At 42.1% G+C, this 17,248-nt stretch overlaps 1 protein-coding gene across 2 annotated transcripts in view; it reads right to left on the bottom strand.

Moving 5' to 3' along the window:
• Positions 1-17,248, bottom strand: part of trappc9 (trafficking protein particle complex subunit 9) — a 316,053-nt gene that overhangs the window by 274,841 nt on the left and 23,964 nt on the right. For both annotated transcript variants that reach the window (XM_072674281.1, XM_072674282.1), the window contains 2 exons: positions 15,677-15,893; positions 5,557-5,700 (listed from right to left, as the gene is read on the bottom strand). In XM_072674281.1, coding sequence (XP_072530382.1) covers positions 5,557-5,700; positions 15,677-15,893 — 361 coding nt within the window. The remainder of the gene's footprint in view (positions 1-5,556; positions 5,701-15,676; positions 15,894-17,248) is intronic.

Here is a 17,248-nt window from a genome sequence, read left to right as displayed (position 1 = left end):
GGTGTCTCAATACTTTTGTCCTTGTATCTCACACATTAGGATATAGCTGTTTAATCATGCCGCCTGACTCAACACTTCCATCCAGCGGTGACTGAAAACAACAGCAGACTGTGAACAGCTGTGAGCTTTAATTAGAATTAGAAACACTTTACAGCCACTGCACAGCAGTGCATTGGATTTCAACCTCCACATTTGGGGGTGGGCCTGGGTGTGGGACCTGAGCAGAGCATTTCTAGGGGCTCTTCTGGTCCCAAGCCCTCTTCTCTAACCACAGCTGCCCCATAAGCTCAAGGTGGAGAATGCGGGCACTGATACAGCCACCTCTCAACATTATTCGATATCGCAGAACAAGAAAGATTTTATTTGATAACCTTTGGCTTCAGAAATTGATTTAGGCTGAAGCTGCAAGCAGTTATCGCCTGCTTCTAGGAATTTTCCATCGTACCTTAACTGGTGCCCTATTTAAGGTGGAATGCAAAATTCACTTCAAATACAGAAGCCAACTTCAGCTTCATCAGAAAAGGAATAATGTACTCTACAAAGGACAGGCTTTCACCTTTACAGCTCACCTAGGTCCCTTTTTGACCTGCTGTCACTTTCAATTCAAGCACTGGCATGCTGATAAACAACTGAAGGCTGCATAGCAACGGTTGCTAAGCAGTGATTGGAAGGTGGAGAAAAGGAGACGGATCTCAGGATTTATCAGTGGACTACAATGCACTGGAATGATGCAGGGAGCGTAATCCCCATACTAAAAGGACAGAATTCAGAAAACAAATAAAAAAATTCTATTATTTTTCCATTTTATTAGGCAGGGCTGTGACCAATCGGGGCAGCTCAACCCACTCATGGCAACAAATTTCAAAGGTAGAAGTGGATTTGCACTGCACAAATGACACTTTTACTTCTACACAGCTACCTTTATTTCAAACCAACCACCTACAACACCATAGCAACCACTAAGCAACATCCTAGCGACCTCAGTTAATATTTCAAGCTAACAGCAACACCCTTGCAACCACCTGGAATCCCATATGCATACCTTGGAATCTCTAGTACCTCTAGCTTACTGGTTTCTACGGTGCTTCACGTGAAGCTCTGTAGTTGCTACGTATTCCCAGGTGGTTAACAGGGTGTCACCAAATGGCTGGTAGGTGTTCCAAAGAGTGCAACTAGTTGCTATGCATGTCTGGTTGCAGCTAGGGTGTTGCTAGCTGGTTGCTTTACTATGCACTACTATTCAGAGTGATAATGTGTTTTCTGTATTATCACAGGTGGTTAATGTGGTGTTGCTAGATGATTTGGATGGTGTTTCTATGTGGATGAGATCTCTACAGGTGTTTGCCCTGTGGTATCATTTCACAGGATGGTGCTCCAGGTCATGGCTAGTGTGTTGCTCTGGTGTTGCCATGCTATCCCAAGAGGTTAACAGGGCATCATTGGGTGTTCGGAAGAGTGCTAAGTAGTAGCAAGTAGTTGCCATGTCATGTCTGATTGTAGCTTGCATGTTGCTAGTTGGCTTTTACACTATGCAAAGCTATACAAGTTGGCTAAGCTATGTGGTTTCTGAGTTGATAGGTTTCTAGGTGGAACCTAAGGGATTCCAAAGGGAATGCTAAGGTGTTGCCAAGTATTTGACATGGTGGTTACGGGGCATCACTAGGTGGTTGGAAGGGTGCAGATAACTAGTTATAAGGACATGTCTGATGAAAAAAAGGGTGTTGCTATTGTATGCTATACCATTCAAAATGGCTACAAGGTTTCGTTAGCGTCACAGGTGGTTCTTGAGAGTTGCTAGGTTTCTAGGTGGATTCTGGGAGATCTGTAGTGATTAGAGTTTTTTTCACACCACTTTCTATGGTTCCAATTGATTGCTAGAGTGCTGCCATGGTAGTTGACATGGTATTCCAGGTGGCTAATAGGGCATCACTAGTTGGTTGGAATGGTGCAGATGTTGTAATGTCATGTGATGGTTACAAGGTGGTTCTTGGGACGCTGCTATTCAGGTCTATTCAGATTCTATGATGGAAAAAATAAAGCGAAGCAGCCGAAAAAAACAAAAGTCCAAAGCATTTCCAGACACCTTTGCCCTGCTGTATAATTTCACAGTGTACCATTGAGTGTTCATCCTGAACGCTACTGCGAGACTGCTGCTTATATTCCTTCTGCGTCCTCCATTAACACACACCAATTTAGAAAATGTGCTACTAAACATTCACTTCAAAAAGCATTGAATTTCACATCACCGCCAAAGCCAGAGCGAAGACGGCGAAGCTCGGCGTTGCAATTTACACCTCTGATTTCACAGGAACTCTCCAGACTGTCCTCGTGCCTTCTAATTAAAGAGCTTCACTTGGCCACCTCTCCTCACTTTCACAACTGTTAGCAGAAAATAGCTCCGAAAAAGCAACCTCAAATAGCTTATTATCACACTGCTCCACCCAGACAGCATAACCCCACCTGACACTTCCAGCTCCACAAACACAGCTCGACAAATAGCTAATTAGACGGAGGCCTGCGTTCCCTCGCTGTTCTTCACCCCGTCTATGTTTTCTGACAAGCCATTCCTTCCAGCTAGCTTCAGCTAACTCTCCAGCTCTCTCCATACATCAAATCTCTACAGCCACCGCTCTAAAACTGTGATCTCCAGGGGCTCACGTTGTACGGTTAAAAGTCTTAGAACACCCCCAATTTCTTCAGTAATCCACTGCCAGTGCTCCATGGCCCAGACAAGGACCTTCTTACTGCCACTGCACCTGGCAAACTTGCAGCTCCAAGCCTTGCTTCAGTGTTAGGTGGAGCTACAAGACATGTAAGCTGTCTATCACACACTGTTGACTCTCAGAAACTCGTCATCTGATGCTGTTGTGGATTAGAGTCCGTCGGCCCTCTTGCTGTACCAGAACTCGTTAGAGTCTTTTAATGGTGCAGGATACTGGACTCACCACACTCTGGCTTTATGTGGAGTTTCTCTAAAGGAAAGGTCTACACTGTTAAGGGTTAAAACGCTCTATCTGTGTTTCTTTGTTTAGTGTCTTATTGTAGTCATTATGAGAGCAGCTTAAATGTGCAGTGTTGAGTAAATACTGTGGTAGAGAGTGCAGCAACAGTCTGTTGCAACACTGTCCAACGTTCTACAGGCCAGCTGTAACTGTTAACCAATGACTCCTTCCCTAAAAATGCCAATTTACATAATTAATAAATAGTTCCCTGGCAGTTTATTGCTTACCTTTGTACCACTGGAGACCAATTTCAATTTCAGGTTATTCACTGAACATTAAGTGTGTTTTTTTTCTTTGTCAATAAAAATGCTTCTATGGCCCAGGGGGTGGCGAGTTCGAATCCTAAACCCTGACGCTTTGCCATGAGAGCACAGCCTTTTCAGAAGATGGCAACACTCCTAAGTGATGTGGGCTGACACAGGCATCTGTGAGCTGGTGCGATGGAGCTAGGGACCCGGCGCGTTCCTCCGAGCCTGACGGCTACCTGGCGATGCCGCATCAGTGGCAGTTCAAGAGCCAATGGCTTCAAATGTATGGAGTGGGCATGTGTTAAGTTCTTACCCATCTAGTGTCAAGAGGATTGCTGTGCAAGGGGGTGGTATGGACGTGTGGGTTAATTGGAAGTACCAGATTGGAGAAAAGGAAGGGAAAAATCAATTGATCGAATTTTAACAGCAGTGTATAGCCAAACGTCAGGCCTCAACCAAGGCTGTAGTGGGAATAGTGACAGTGGGCTAAACTGTAACCTGTAATCAAGGTTCTAGCAAAGCCAGCCTACATCTCTAGTGTCAACACACCATGACTTCACCAGCAAAGCAACAGAACCTTTCAAATAGGAAAATTAAAAGAACAATCCCCTTGGCCACCTCTCTGCCTTGTGGCCGGGAGTCCTGGAGAACATAATTGGCCTGGCTCTCTCTGGGTGGGTCGGATTTACCCACAACACACAGTATCTGAACACACTTCAATCAGGACATGCTCCTTCTCTGCGACTGTCTCTTTGTTCTACCTCATGCTTGGGGCTTGGGGGATTATAAGCTTCCTCCTCAGCAGGAAGTCAGCTCAGCAGGAGAAGGTGAATTAGGGTCACGTGACCCTGAGCACAGCTCAACTCAGCTCAGCTCCAAATGGCCAGTAGAGGTCAAACTAGGCAATTGAGAGAAAGGCTGCATTTGCAGTTGTGTCTGCCTGTGGAGAATACAGCATGTTTGACAGGGCTAAATAAACCACAGCTAACGGAGCGAGAGAGAAGAAGTGTGTGTGTGTGTGTGTGTGTGTGTGTGTGTGTGTGTGTGTGTGTGTGTGTGTGTGTGGATGTGTGTGTAAGGGGATTACAGGGCACATCCACCGAGAGACCAATCTAGCGGATCACTAGTGGACAACATAAAGAATAATACACACCTCTCCAAGGAGACGGAGAGAGGCATTAGAGAGTAGTCAAGCAGCTCACACCCCCCCCCCCCCAAACACACACATACATACATATATATCCAATATATCTAAAATAACCATCAGTATAATATAACGTCCCATACAAATGCATTTCTATGTATCTATATGTAGCAATAAAATATCCCATACGAAAGATGAACCGATTTGTTTTTGGGGCCGATATCAATCGCCAATCACTGATCAGCTCAGTTCAGGCCAATCGTTGATACCAATCAAGGGTAACCTAGTGGCCTTAACTCACAAATGGGATCTGATCGACTCTCAGGATGAACTAATTACAGAAATATCAGCCGACAGCAGACACGATGGAGGGACTGTTTAGGCATGAGCATGTATGGCTGCCAATGCAACTCATGGTCACTGTTGTATATAGATGATGCTCTGCTGACTGTAGTATCAGGATGAACTCTAAATCATATAGAGCTCTACTTTCAGCTTATATTAGGTCAAAAATGCAAAACGGATATGGTGGTGTTTTATGACCCAAAACATACTGGAACCCAAGAGCTTCTTAAGGTACAGAAGTTGGGCTTTCCATCACTTACTGGAATAAACTGCATATAAGTGTTAAAAGTAATATTTATATTTATATGACTTTTCAGACTTTAAAAATGGCAGATCCTCATTTAAAATGAAACGAATTGATGAATAGTAGTAAAACTACATAACTCATGCCCCTGTCCAAATACTTATGCAGCATGAAACTGAGTGTGTCACTCTGCGCTGAAGGTGAAGGTGTGTATCTGTATCCTCACTGTCCGTCTTTGCCCTCCGAGTGTGTTTTCTAGCTGACTATGCTTTCTTCAAGCTGAGAGACAGGCTGTGTCAAAACACTGCACAGAATTTTAAGTGTGTGTGTGTGTGTGAGAAAGGAAGAGACCTTGGTCTGAGGAAGTCAAGCATTGCCTGCAGCAAGGCATGAGGGTGTAACTGGAAGTGTACACTCTTTGACCGTTAAGTATTTGGAGACATTCTGAATTCTTTAGATTTTTTTTAAACACATGAGGGATTACCTGAGGGATAATTCCTCTAGACAAACCTGATCAGTCATTACAGTGTTATACTCTGGTCACAGTGGAAGTATATATTCTTAATTAAAAACCTTGGTCAGACAGGAAGTCCAGCATGGTCTGCAGCAAAAAGGACAGGTGACGGACGGAGAGGCCGGGGTTCCCCATGCGACGAGATGCGTAGACCAGCTCATGCAACAACCGCATCTGAACAGCAGCCCAGCCACGATGAGTACCTAAAAACAAACACACACACACACACACACACACACACACACGGAAACACAAGAAAAGAAAAACAGGTTTCAATCAAATATTAATAGCACAGATATGTAATGTTAATAATTACATCATGAACTAGGAACTTGTTGCTGGGGCATTCCAGGTGGTTGCTACAGAGTTACTAAGCAACACCCTATCAACCACTTCACAACACTATAGTAGCCACCCTGGCAACATCATAGCAAACATCTGGCAGCATCATTGCAACCACCTAGCACCTATGGTATCTCAGGTGGTTGCTTAGGTGTTGGTAAGTGGTTGCTGTGGTACCCCATGAGGTTAGTTGGGTGCTACTAGTGCATTTGTGTGATCTGTATCAAACATTGACACGCTGTTCAATCCTAAAGGGGAATCTGGAGTTGGAATGGTGTCGATACGTCCAAAATTAGGGGAGCAGGAGGAGCAGAAAGAGAAGCAGAAGAGTAAGTAAGGCTTCTTTTTTCTGCAAAACAACACAGTCAATATAAACACTACAGCATGTTTCTGCTCCAGTGAGAACTGGCTTCAGACTGAGAGTGAGAGACAAGTACAGACACAGTAAGAGAGAGTGAGAGAGACAGTGAGAGAATATGCGGAATATATAGTGGTGGAGTTGGACTGTTAGCATGATTTCGCGTTAATGTGCTCTCTGCAGGAGTACAGTACTGATGTGTAGGGTTTAAATTATGGCTCGTGACCGAGCTGTCAGTCAGACATCACCGCCATCACACTCACACGATTATTTCACCACCATCTCACTCCCCTTCTGTCATCCTCACCCGAATTAATGCAAATCCCACCTAAGCTACTGTTTTTTTACAGCTGCTGAAAAAAAGTGTTCCTACTAAAAATAGCTCAGTTCCACCTGTCTCTGCAGCAACAGAACACACGCTCTCACCCAGCACTGCCTGTCTCCTTTTACCTACAAAACACATATCCAGGCTTACTGGATGCTCAAGATGAGGAGGTTTACAGGATGTTTTAGATCAGGTATATGGGATGATGGAGATGTAGAAGTTTACAGATTCATGTGTTTCAGGCATGGAGGTTTACAGGACTCTTCACATGTGGAGGCTTACTGGACGTTCCAGATGTGGAGGTTTATCAGAGGTTCCAGACGTGGAGGTTTACAAGATGTTTTAGATTAGGTTGACAAGATGATGTATTTGCAGAAGTTTACAGATTATTAGGATGTGTTAGATGTGATAGGTTTACAGGATGTTTCAGATGTGCAGGATTACAGGAGGTTTTAGATTATGTCTACGGGATGATGTAGATGTAGAAGTTTACAGATTCATATGTTTCAGGCGTGGAGGTTAACAGGACTTCTCACATGTGGAGGTTTACAGGATGTCCCAGACGTGGGGGTTTACGAGATTTCAGATGTAGAAGTTTACAGGATATTTTAGATGTGGAGGTCTACAGAATGATGTCGATGTAAAAGTTTACAGATTCATAGGAAGTTTCAGATGTCTATGGGATGATGTAGATGTAGAAGTTTATAGATTTATATGTTTCAGGCATGGAGGTTAACAGGACTCTATACATGTGGAGGTTTACAGGATGTCCCAGACGTGGGGGTTTACGGGATGTCCCAGATGTGGGGGTTTACGAGATGAGATGTTTCAGATGTGGAGGTTTACAGGACGTTTTAGATGTGGAGGTCTAGAGAAAGATGTAGATGTAAAAGTTTACAGATTCATAGGAAGTTTCAGATGTGATGGTCTACAGGATGTTTCAGATGTAAAGGTCCACAAGATTCAGATATGGTAATTTTACAGGTTTACAGGAGGTTTCAGATTAGGTCTACAGGATGATGTAGAAGTTTACCGATTCATATGTTTCAGGTGTGGAGGTTAACAGGACTCTTCACATGTGGAGGTTTACCGGATGTTTCAGATGTGGAGGTTTAAAGGAGATTTCAGATGTAGAGGTTTACAGGATGTTTTAGATGTGGAGGTCTACAGATTTATGTAGATGTAAAAGTTTACAGATTCATAGGATGTTTCAGATGTGGAGGTTTACAGGACGTTTCAGATTAGGTCAAAAGGATGTTGACAGATTTATAGGATATTTCAGATGTGTTCACGGGATGTTTCAGATGTGGACGTTTACGTGATGTTTTAGCTGTGGAGGTCTACAAGACGTTTCAGACGTGGAGATCTACTGGAATTCCAGATTAGGTCCAGGATGATGCATTTATGGATACGGACGTTTTATGGAGCGTTGTAAATGTGGAGGTTCATGATATATTTTGGATGCTGAGGTTTTTTGGAGCGTCGCAGCTGAGGTTTAAGGACAACATATGATACGGTGTACAGAATGTCGTAGACGTGGAGGTTTAAAGAATGTTGTAAGAGGGAAGATTTACAGAATTTTTAATAGGGTAAAGTTTACAGAACATTGTAGATGCGGAGGTTGATGGAATGCTGTAGACGTGGAGGATTATGGAACATTTAGATGCTGAGGTTTATATGATATAGATGTAGAGGTTTATGGGATGTTGTGGATGTGGGCCCTTTTATGGAGTGGTGTAAATGTTGAGGTTTATGGGTGGAATGTTGTAGAACTTCACATCGCCTTCACATCTACAACTTTCCAGAATTCCTCAAACCCTAAACATCTCAAATCAACTGCTGTGGTCTAGGAATCATTAGAACCTTTCTCTTTTTAATGCCAAAATAAATCCCTGATCCCGATTCTATTTTTCTCACATCTCTTCTCACAACCTTCCAAATCATCACCACCTTCTCGCTCACTCTCGGCCCTTCACTTCACCACTCCTCCGCCTGAAGTCAAGCACCTTCATCCGTATGTTCTGTTGTGTGGTGCGGAGTGTATTGCACCAGTGTGTGTGTGTGTGTGTGTGTGTGGTGAATCCCATTAGCTTTAGCGAGATGATAAAGGCATCTGTGAAGCTGTTAAGCTATCAGTCTGCACCATACTGACTGGATCAAACACACACACACACACACACACACACACACCATCCAACACCATACACACATACACTCATAACCAACTGCTCCCAAATCTCTCATTCTTCCTCATGCAAACACACTCCATGCCAAAACACACACATACACACTGCCTGCTCCAAAATATGTCTCACTTTCTCTCTCTCTCACACACACTCTCTCTCTCTCTCTCTCTCTCTCTCACACACACACACACACACACACACACACACACACACACACACACACACACACACACACACACATAGACCTAAAAACTGCAACACGTAGGCCGAGCAGGCGTTCTCTCCTGTCAGTCTCAAAGCCGCTTCTATTCGGACTCCTATTAAAGCGTTTGCTCTCCTGGAGCTCTAGCTCACGCTGAACAATCCCACACAACCGGACACACACTGTACAGCCTTTCAATACTGATTAGCCACAGGCCGATCCACACTCCGCCCACAAACCTAGAGAACAGTACAATTTCTCCTGAAATCAAGGATATTAATAGAGAGTTCGCCCTCCTTTCCTGCAGTAACAGCCTCTACTCTTCTGGGAAGGCTTTAGACTAGGTGCTGGGACAATGCTGTGAAGATCTGATTGCATTCAACCTCACAGAAGCATCAGATTTTCCACTCCTCCCAACTCATCCCAAAGATATTGGATGAAGTTCAAATCAATCGAATCACTCCAGAGAACACAGAGAACTCCACAGAGCTCCACTGCTACACAGCCTAATTCTGCAGGGCTTATGTCCCTGGTAGGTCAATCTCAGCACTACGCACAGTGAAAACCCATGAACACACACAAACACACACCCACACACACCTAGGTAGTATGTAGTTGCCACTGTTCAACATGAGGACAAGAGAAACTGTGCCAATGAAAGTCACAGAAGCTATTACGAGGCTAAAAACAAGAATAAACCCATTAGAGCAGGGGTGGGCAATTCCGGTCCTGGAGGGCCTTGGCCGGCTTTCACACACAGGAATGCCTTTCCTGCTCAAGCCCACCTGATTCAAGTCACCTGTTAACTGCCAGGTTTAGTAGGTATCTTAGTGCAGGGAAATCAGCAAACTGTGCTGGAGTCTGGCCCATGTTGCCCACCCCTGCACTGGTGGACTAGTGAGCTCAATAATCACAAAGGGACTGGTTAGGCCAGGGAAGTCCCCTAAGGCTGACGACATAAGATTCCTCACTAATCTTCAGAAATATCCTTAATAGTTTGCCCAACAGAGGTCAGGGTTAAGGTTAGATATAAGTTACATTAAACTTACAGTTCAGTTGAATTCATAGGGAGATCATAGGGAGGGGTTTCTTTCAAAAAGGGGAAAAGCAAAGGTGAGGAAACGGCATTCTCTGCCACGTCCTTCAATAACAGTATTTGACTGAACATGGTAACACAGTAACTAACTGGCTGAAGTGGTAAGGATGCACCAATTCCAAAGCCCCATAACTGGTTTCTGCGAACGCTGACTGCGGCACATTTTCAAGGCTTTATTAAATCAGCCGTTTAAACAGTTATGTCGTTAGCACATTAATATGCAATTACAGATTGCTGTAATTAATTCTGACAATAGCAGACGAACTTAATTAGACCCTGAGTTCCAAAACATTATTTAAACTAAAACAGTTCAGACTCCTCACCCTCTCTCTCTCTCTCTCCATCATGTTATTTCTCTCTGGCTGTCTGTCACTCTGTCTTTCTTTCTTACTCTCCATCTCCCTCAATAATTGAAAGCTGAGAGAGAGAATTCCCCGGCCAATTAAAAACCCATTTGCTCTTCCATTTGTCCTGCTGGTCCCTGTTGTCTCAGCCGACTAAAAGAGAGAGAGAGAGAGAGAGAGAGAGAGAGAGAGAGAGAGAGAGAGAGAGAGAGAGAGACAGACAGCGATCTATACTGTTGCTCATCCAACACTCCTCAGGACGCCAAAAATTAAAAGCCTCAAGTTTGAGCTCTGGATTAAAATCACCACACAGTTATTACTGCCAGACTGTATGAGCTTCACTTACTGTAGATTCACACTGGATTAAAATCACCCAACAGTTATTACTGTCAGACTGTATGAGCTTCACTTACTGTAGATTCACACTGGATTAAAATCACCCAACAGTTATTACTGTCAGACTGTATGAGCTTCACTTACTGTAGATTCACACTGGATAAAATCACCCAACAGTTATTACTGTCAGACTGTAGGTGCTTCACTTACTGTAGATTCATACTGGATTAAAATCACCACACAGTTATTACTGCCAGACTGTATGAGCTTCACTTACTGTAGATTCATACTGGATTAAAATCACCCAACAGTTATTACTGCCAGACTGTATGAGCTTCACTTACTGTAGATTCATACTGGATTAAAAATCACACCACAGTTATTACTGTCAGACTGTATGAGCTTCACTTACTGTAGATTCATACTGGATTAAAATCACCACATAGTTATTACTACCAGACTGTATGAGCTTCACTTACTGTAGATTCACACTGGATTAAAATCACCACATAGTTATTACTACCAGACTGTATGAGCTTCACTTACTGTAGATTCACACTGGATTAAAATCACCCAACAGTTATTACTGTCAGACTGTATGAGCTTCACTTACTGTAGATTCACACTGGATTAAAATCACCCAACAGTTATTACTGCCAGACTGTATGAGCTTCACTTACTGTAGATTCACACTGGATTAAAATCACCCAACAGTTATTACTGTCAGACTGTATGAGCTTCACTTACTGTAGATTCACACTGGATTAAAATCACCCAACAGTTATTACTGCCAGACTGTATGAGCTTCACTTACTGTAGATTCACACTGGATTAAAATCACCCAACAGTTATTACTGTCAGACTGTATGAGCTTCACTTACTGTAGATTTACACTGGATTAAAATCACCCAACAGTTATTACTGCCAGACTGTATGAGCTTCACTTACTGTAGATTCATACTGGATTAAAATCACCCAACAGTTATTACTGTCAGACTGTATGAGCTTCACTTACTGTAGATTCACACTGGATTAAAATCACCCAACAGTTATTACTGTCAGACTGTATGAGCTTCACTTACTGTAGATTCACACTGGATTAAAATCACCCAACAGTTATTACTGCCAGACTGTATGGGCTTCACTTACTGTAGATTCACACTGGATTAAAATCACCCAACAGTTATTACTGCCAGACTGTATGGGCTTCACTTACTGTAGATTCACACTGGATTAAAATCACCCAACAGTTATTACTGCCAGACTGTATGAGCTTCACTTACTGTAGATTCACACTGGATTAAAATCACCCAACAGTTATTACTGCCAGACTGTATGAGCTTCACTTACTGTAGATTCACACTGGATTAAAATCACCCAACAGTTATTACTGTCAGACTGTATGAGCTTCACTTACTGTAGATTCACACTGGATTAAAATCACCCAACAGTTATTACTGCCAGACTGTATGAGCTTCACTTACTGTAGATTCATACTGGATTAAAATCACCACATAGTTATTACTACCAGACTGTATGAGCTTCACTTACTGTAAATTCACACTGGATTAAAATCACCCAACAGTTATTACTGTCAGACTGTATGAGCTTCACTTACTGTAGATTCACACTGGATTAAAATCACTCAACAGTTATTACTGTCAGACTGTAGGTGCTTCACTTACTGTAGATTCACACTGGATTAAAATCACCCCATAGTTATTACTGCCAGACTGTATGAGCTTCACTTACTGTAGATTCATACTGGATTAAAAATCACCCCATAGTTATTACTGCCAGACTGTATGAGCTTCACTTACTGTAGATTCACACTGGATTAAAAATCACACCACAGTTATTACTGTCAGACTGTATGAGCTTCACTTGCTGTAGATTCATACTGGATTAAAATTGGCACACAGTTATAACTGTCAGCCTGTATGAAATACACACCTTGTAGATTCATACTGGATTAAAAGTGAGTCATTACTGTCAAAAGTACATAAACTACACCGACTATAGATTCATACTGGATTAAAATCAACCAACAGCTACTACTGTCAGACTGTATGAATTAAACACGCACTGTAATTTGTTCAGGATGTGAAAACTGCACACTTCAGATTCATACTGGATTAAAATCACAGCAAAAATCAATTAAGTTCCAGAATGTCTCCAGGTAAACATAATTCAGCTGCTCCAGGGCTGTAGACTGGAAGTAAAGAAGAGCAGATCAATACTCCACTGAAGCTCCTGCTGATTTAGTACACACACTGAGTGACTTCAGGAGACAGGCAGCCATCAGTGCAGTCTACCTTCAGACTAAACACATCAACCTCACTTACAAAACACAGATCACCATCAGAAAACACACACACACACACACACACACACACACACACACACACATATTCATTAAATTCACCCTACAATTATTACTTTCAGACTATATGAACAATATACACTGTAGATTCATATTGGATATAAGCCCACCCTACAGTTAGGACTATCAGACTGTATGAACTACATACACTGCAGATTCATACTGGATTAAATTCAATCTACAGTTATTACTGTCAGACTTTATGAACTTCTCACATTGCAGATTTATGCTGGATTCTTTTCCCTCCACAGTTATTACTGCCAGACTATATAAACAAGGATACTCTGTAGATTCATACTGGATTAAAACCCACCCTGCAGTTAGTACTATCAGACTGTACAAACTATATACACTGCAGATTCATACTGGATTATATTCCCTCTACAGTTATTACTGTCAGACTGTACAAACTATATACACTGCAAATTCATACTGGATTATATTCCCTCAACAGTTATTACTGTCAAACTGTACAAATTATATAGACTGCAGATTCATACTGGATTATATTCCATCAACAGTTATTACTGTCAAACTGTACAAATTATATAGACTGCAGATTCATACTGGATTATATTCCCTCAACAGTTATTACTGTCAAACTGTACAAATTATATAGACTGCAGATTCATACTGGATTATATTCCCTCTACCGTTATTACGAGGCAGTGGTGGCTCAGCGGTTAGAGCGCCGGGATATCGATAACAGGGTTGTGGGTTCGATTCCCGGGCTCGGCAAGCTGCCACTGTTGGGCCCTTGAGCAAGTACCCTCTCTGCTCCCCGGGCGCTGGAGTTGGCTGCCCACCGCTCTGGGTGTGTGTGTGTACTCACTGCCCCTAACATATGTGTGTGAGTGTGTGTTCACTACCAGATGGGTTAAATGCGGACAGTGACAAATACATGCACCTTTACCTTTACTGTCAGACTGTACAAACATATACACAATGTAAATTCATACCGGATACAATGAGATTTGCATTCATAACTGTAGTCTGTTGCTCCTGGTACTTTCCAGCTGGTACAGAGGAGAGTAACGCAGACAGTAGTGGAATTACTTTCTCCAGCAAAGTAATGAGTAATAATTAATCCCATCACAGTGTGAGAGGGGTACTGCGCAGGCCTAATGCCTGAGCACGCAACGTAGTGAAGCACCAGGAGCCATGAGGTCGAGAGGCTTTCCTATACAAGAGCTCATCTGAAGCAAGCGGGAGTCCACTGGGTCAACCTGCACTTCAAGAAAACACAAACACACACACTCACTCAGAGCTGTCCTGAAAACAGAGCACCCTCCAGAAAAATCACTTCACAAACAAACAGCTTCCAAATCACAACAAGGAGAACATCTACAAGACCTCATAACTCCGCTCTGAGGCTGACGCCTATCTGCAGGAAGGTCGGCTAGACCTGAAGTGTTTAAACAACCATCAGTTACCGTCATTAATACGCTGTTCCTTTCATAAACAAACAGCCGTCCGGTGACTAATATGACGCGAAGAGATTTGTAGCGCTCATCTCAGCGCTCGTAAATCACAGCTGTGTGCCCGGTTTCAGCCACCAGAGGAAAAGAAAGGACAATGATGTCATCCTGAGAGGTACAAAGTGTCTGATAATATTCCATCAAATATGGAGGAGAAAATGCTGATTGAGAATCATATTATAAATATAAGGACAAAAGTATCGGGACACCAGCTCAAGCACTGTCTCTTACGAAATCAAGGGCATTTAAAAGAGTTCATCCTACTTCTGTTGGAGTATAAGTCTCTACTGTCCAGGGGAGAAGACTTTCTGCTCGATTTTGGAGGAGCATTGCGGTGAGGATTTGATTGCATTCAGCGACAAGAGTGTTGGTGAGGTCAGGATGTTGGATGATCACCACCCCACCTCATCCCCAAGGTATAGGATGGAGCACCATCCATCATTCCAGAGAACACAGTTCCCCTGCTCCACAGCTCAATGCTGGGGGGCTTTATAGCCCTCACAAACATATTAGGCATGGTGCCAATAGCTTCAAGTTATGCCATAATATGACATAATATGCCAATTATTACTATCTGACAATATAATATCGGCACCTTTTGTTGTGTTAGTGGGGTTTGCCAGTTCTGCTGTGTTCTGATACTCACTGTAGGGGGCAGAGTGATATCCAAATAGTGGTGTTAAAAGTCTTTACTCTGCTTTCCAGAGGAGGTTTGTTAAGTAATACACATTTTACAGGGTTCCTGCAGCTGAGCACAACATCCATATTTCCATCTAGTGATTAACCGACTGCTGCTCTCATATTTCCTGTAGTGTATTACAGTCAGTCAGCGTGAGAGTATGGCTCATATGAACGTCGTAGAGCATTATTGAGCACCCACTATGCTTCCTGCATTGTATTAAAGCCAGTCAGAATGAGCACATGCATCATACAAACATTAAAGAGCACTATAGAGCACTGCCTGTGCTTTCTGTAATGTACTGCAGTCTCTCAAAATGAGCATCTGGAAAATGTGGCCATTATAGAGCATTACAGAGCAACCCCTACACTTACTGCCATGTATTACAGTCTGCCAAACTGACCGTGTGGATCATATGAACATTACAGAGCTTTATAGATTATAAAGTACCTTTGCTGAAGTCTTTGGGGTCGAGGGACAGGCTGTATCCGGGCAGCGTTTCCAGGAGCAGTCTATAACAGGCCTTCCAGCCTGGGTCAGGAATGGTGGGGGCCACACACTGCATGGCCGCCACACGCTTAAAGAAGGCAGATTTCCGGTGGAAACCGATCAGCTCGTACAGCTCAGACAGAACGCTGTAGCGCTGGATCTTCTCCTCTTCAGATAGCTACAGAGAGACAAGATGCACAAAACTTAAACAGCAAGAGCTTGAAATGGTCTTCAGATGAAAATGCCTTTTAAAATGTAGGCTCATTTTTAAAGTCATATACTGATTAATTTCCTTCTGTTTTACTGAAGGAATCGCTGTAAAACTGCATTTTACTGTAAACGCTGCTACTGGATAAGCTGTAAAACATTTACTGACACGAATATGCATTAAACCCACTGTGGGAAAGATATTCTGCTAAATATAAAATTGATAACTGAATTCTAAATTACTAAATTAGCATGATCAGTGTTCTGTGCACACAAAGCATTGTAAATCAGACATATTAAAAAGCATCTCTATAGATATTTAAATCGTAATGATGTTGATAAATTAATCCTAAGACCATCAATAGGAAACAAGTTACTTGTTATTTTCTTTCTATGATCACAGACCTGCTTTTTAGAACTGAAAGACAGAATAGTCACTGCCAGCTTCAATTATAAGCTGTGCTAGCAATCCTGGCCGAAGCAGTCCTTTAAAGTTTCTGTCCAAAATCAAAACGGAGCTCTGATGCTTAGGTTAGCATCCATCCTCCTGGTTTTGGAGTTCATCAGAAACCCTGTATTTTCTGACACACTGAAAAGTACAGCAATTTCACGCATCTTTAAACCGAACTGCAGCCAGGCTCAGAAAAACCTTCCCGAGAAATGTCAGGATAAGTGCTGCGAGTCTCAGAGGTTAATGAAATCTCACTCAACACAAGAGGGGCTCAGTCAAATTTACTCATTTGGCTAATCCTCAATAAACAACTGGTTTACCTTTGCGTGTTCTGTGACATTTCTTAAGTGTAGCAGGATCGTGATCTTGCGGTTATTCTTTTATTCTGATTTAAATTCCCCACTATTACCTCTTACCTCTCAAAAGAAAAACTACATCAAACAGGGTTTCTTGACCTGAAATGCACTACGTTTAAAAGAAAGGAGGAAGAATGAAGAATATAGGAATACAACAGCATGCGAATGGCTTTTGCAAAATATCCACATAGTAATATAAAAAAAAAAAAAAAAATATATATATATATATATATATATATATATATATATATATATATATATATATATATATATATATATATATGCATTGGGCACAATGCACTGTTAATTAGAAGTTATTATGTAGAACTAAAAAAATTAAAAAATTTAAATCTAAAAAAATTCTATATTGATGCATTTGCCCAATGAGTGACTTAAATTTGTTAGATTTTTTTAATAACCCATGTAGAGGTATGGAGATGTATGAAGTAGAATAAATTCTGGCCACGCCCATCATACAGTCAGACTGTATTACTGTATTTACTGTATTTATCATTTAAT

The sequence above is a fragment of the Salminus brasiliensis genome, chromosome 2 (assembly GCF_030463535.1).
Source record: "Salminus brasiliensis chromosome 2, fSalBra1.hap2, whole genome shotgun sequence".
NCBI classification, from domain to species: domain Eukaryota; kingdom Metazoa; phylum Chordata; class Actinopteri; order Characiformes; family Bryconidae; genus Salminus; species Salminus brasiliensis.
The sequence above is the reverse complement of the archived record's forward strand: the minus strand, read 5'-3'. Positions and strand labels throughout refer to the sequence as shown.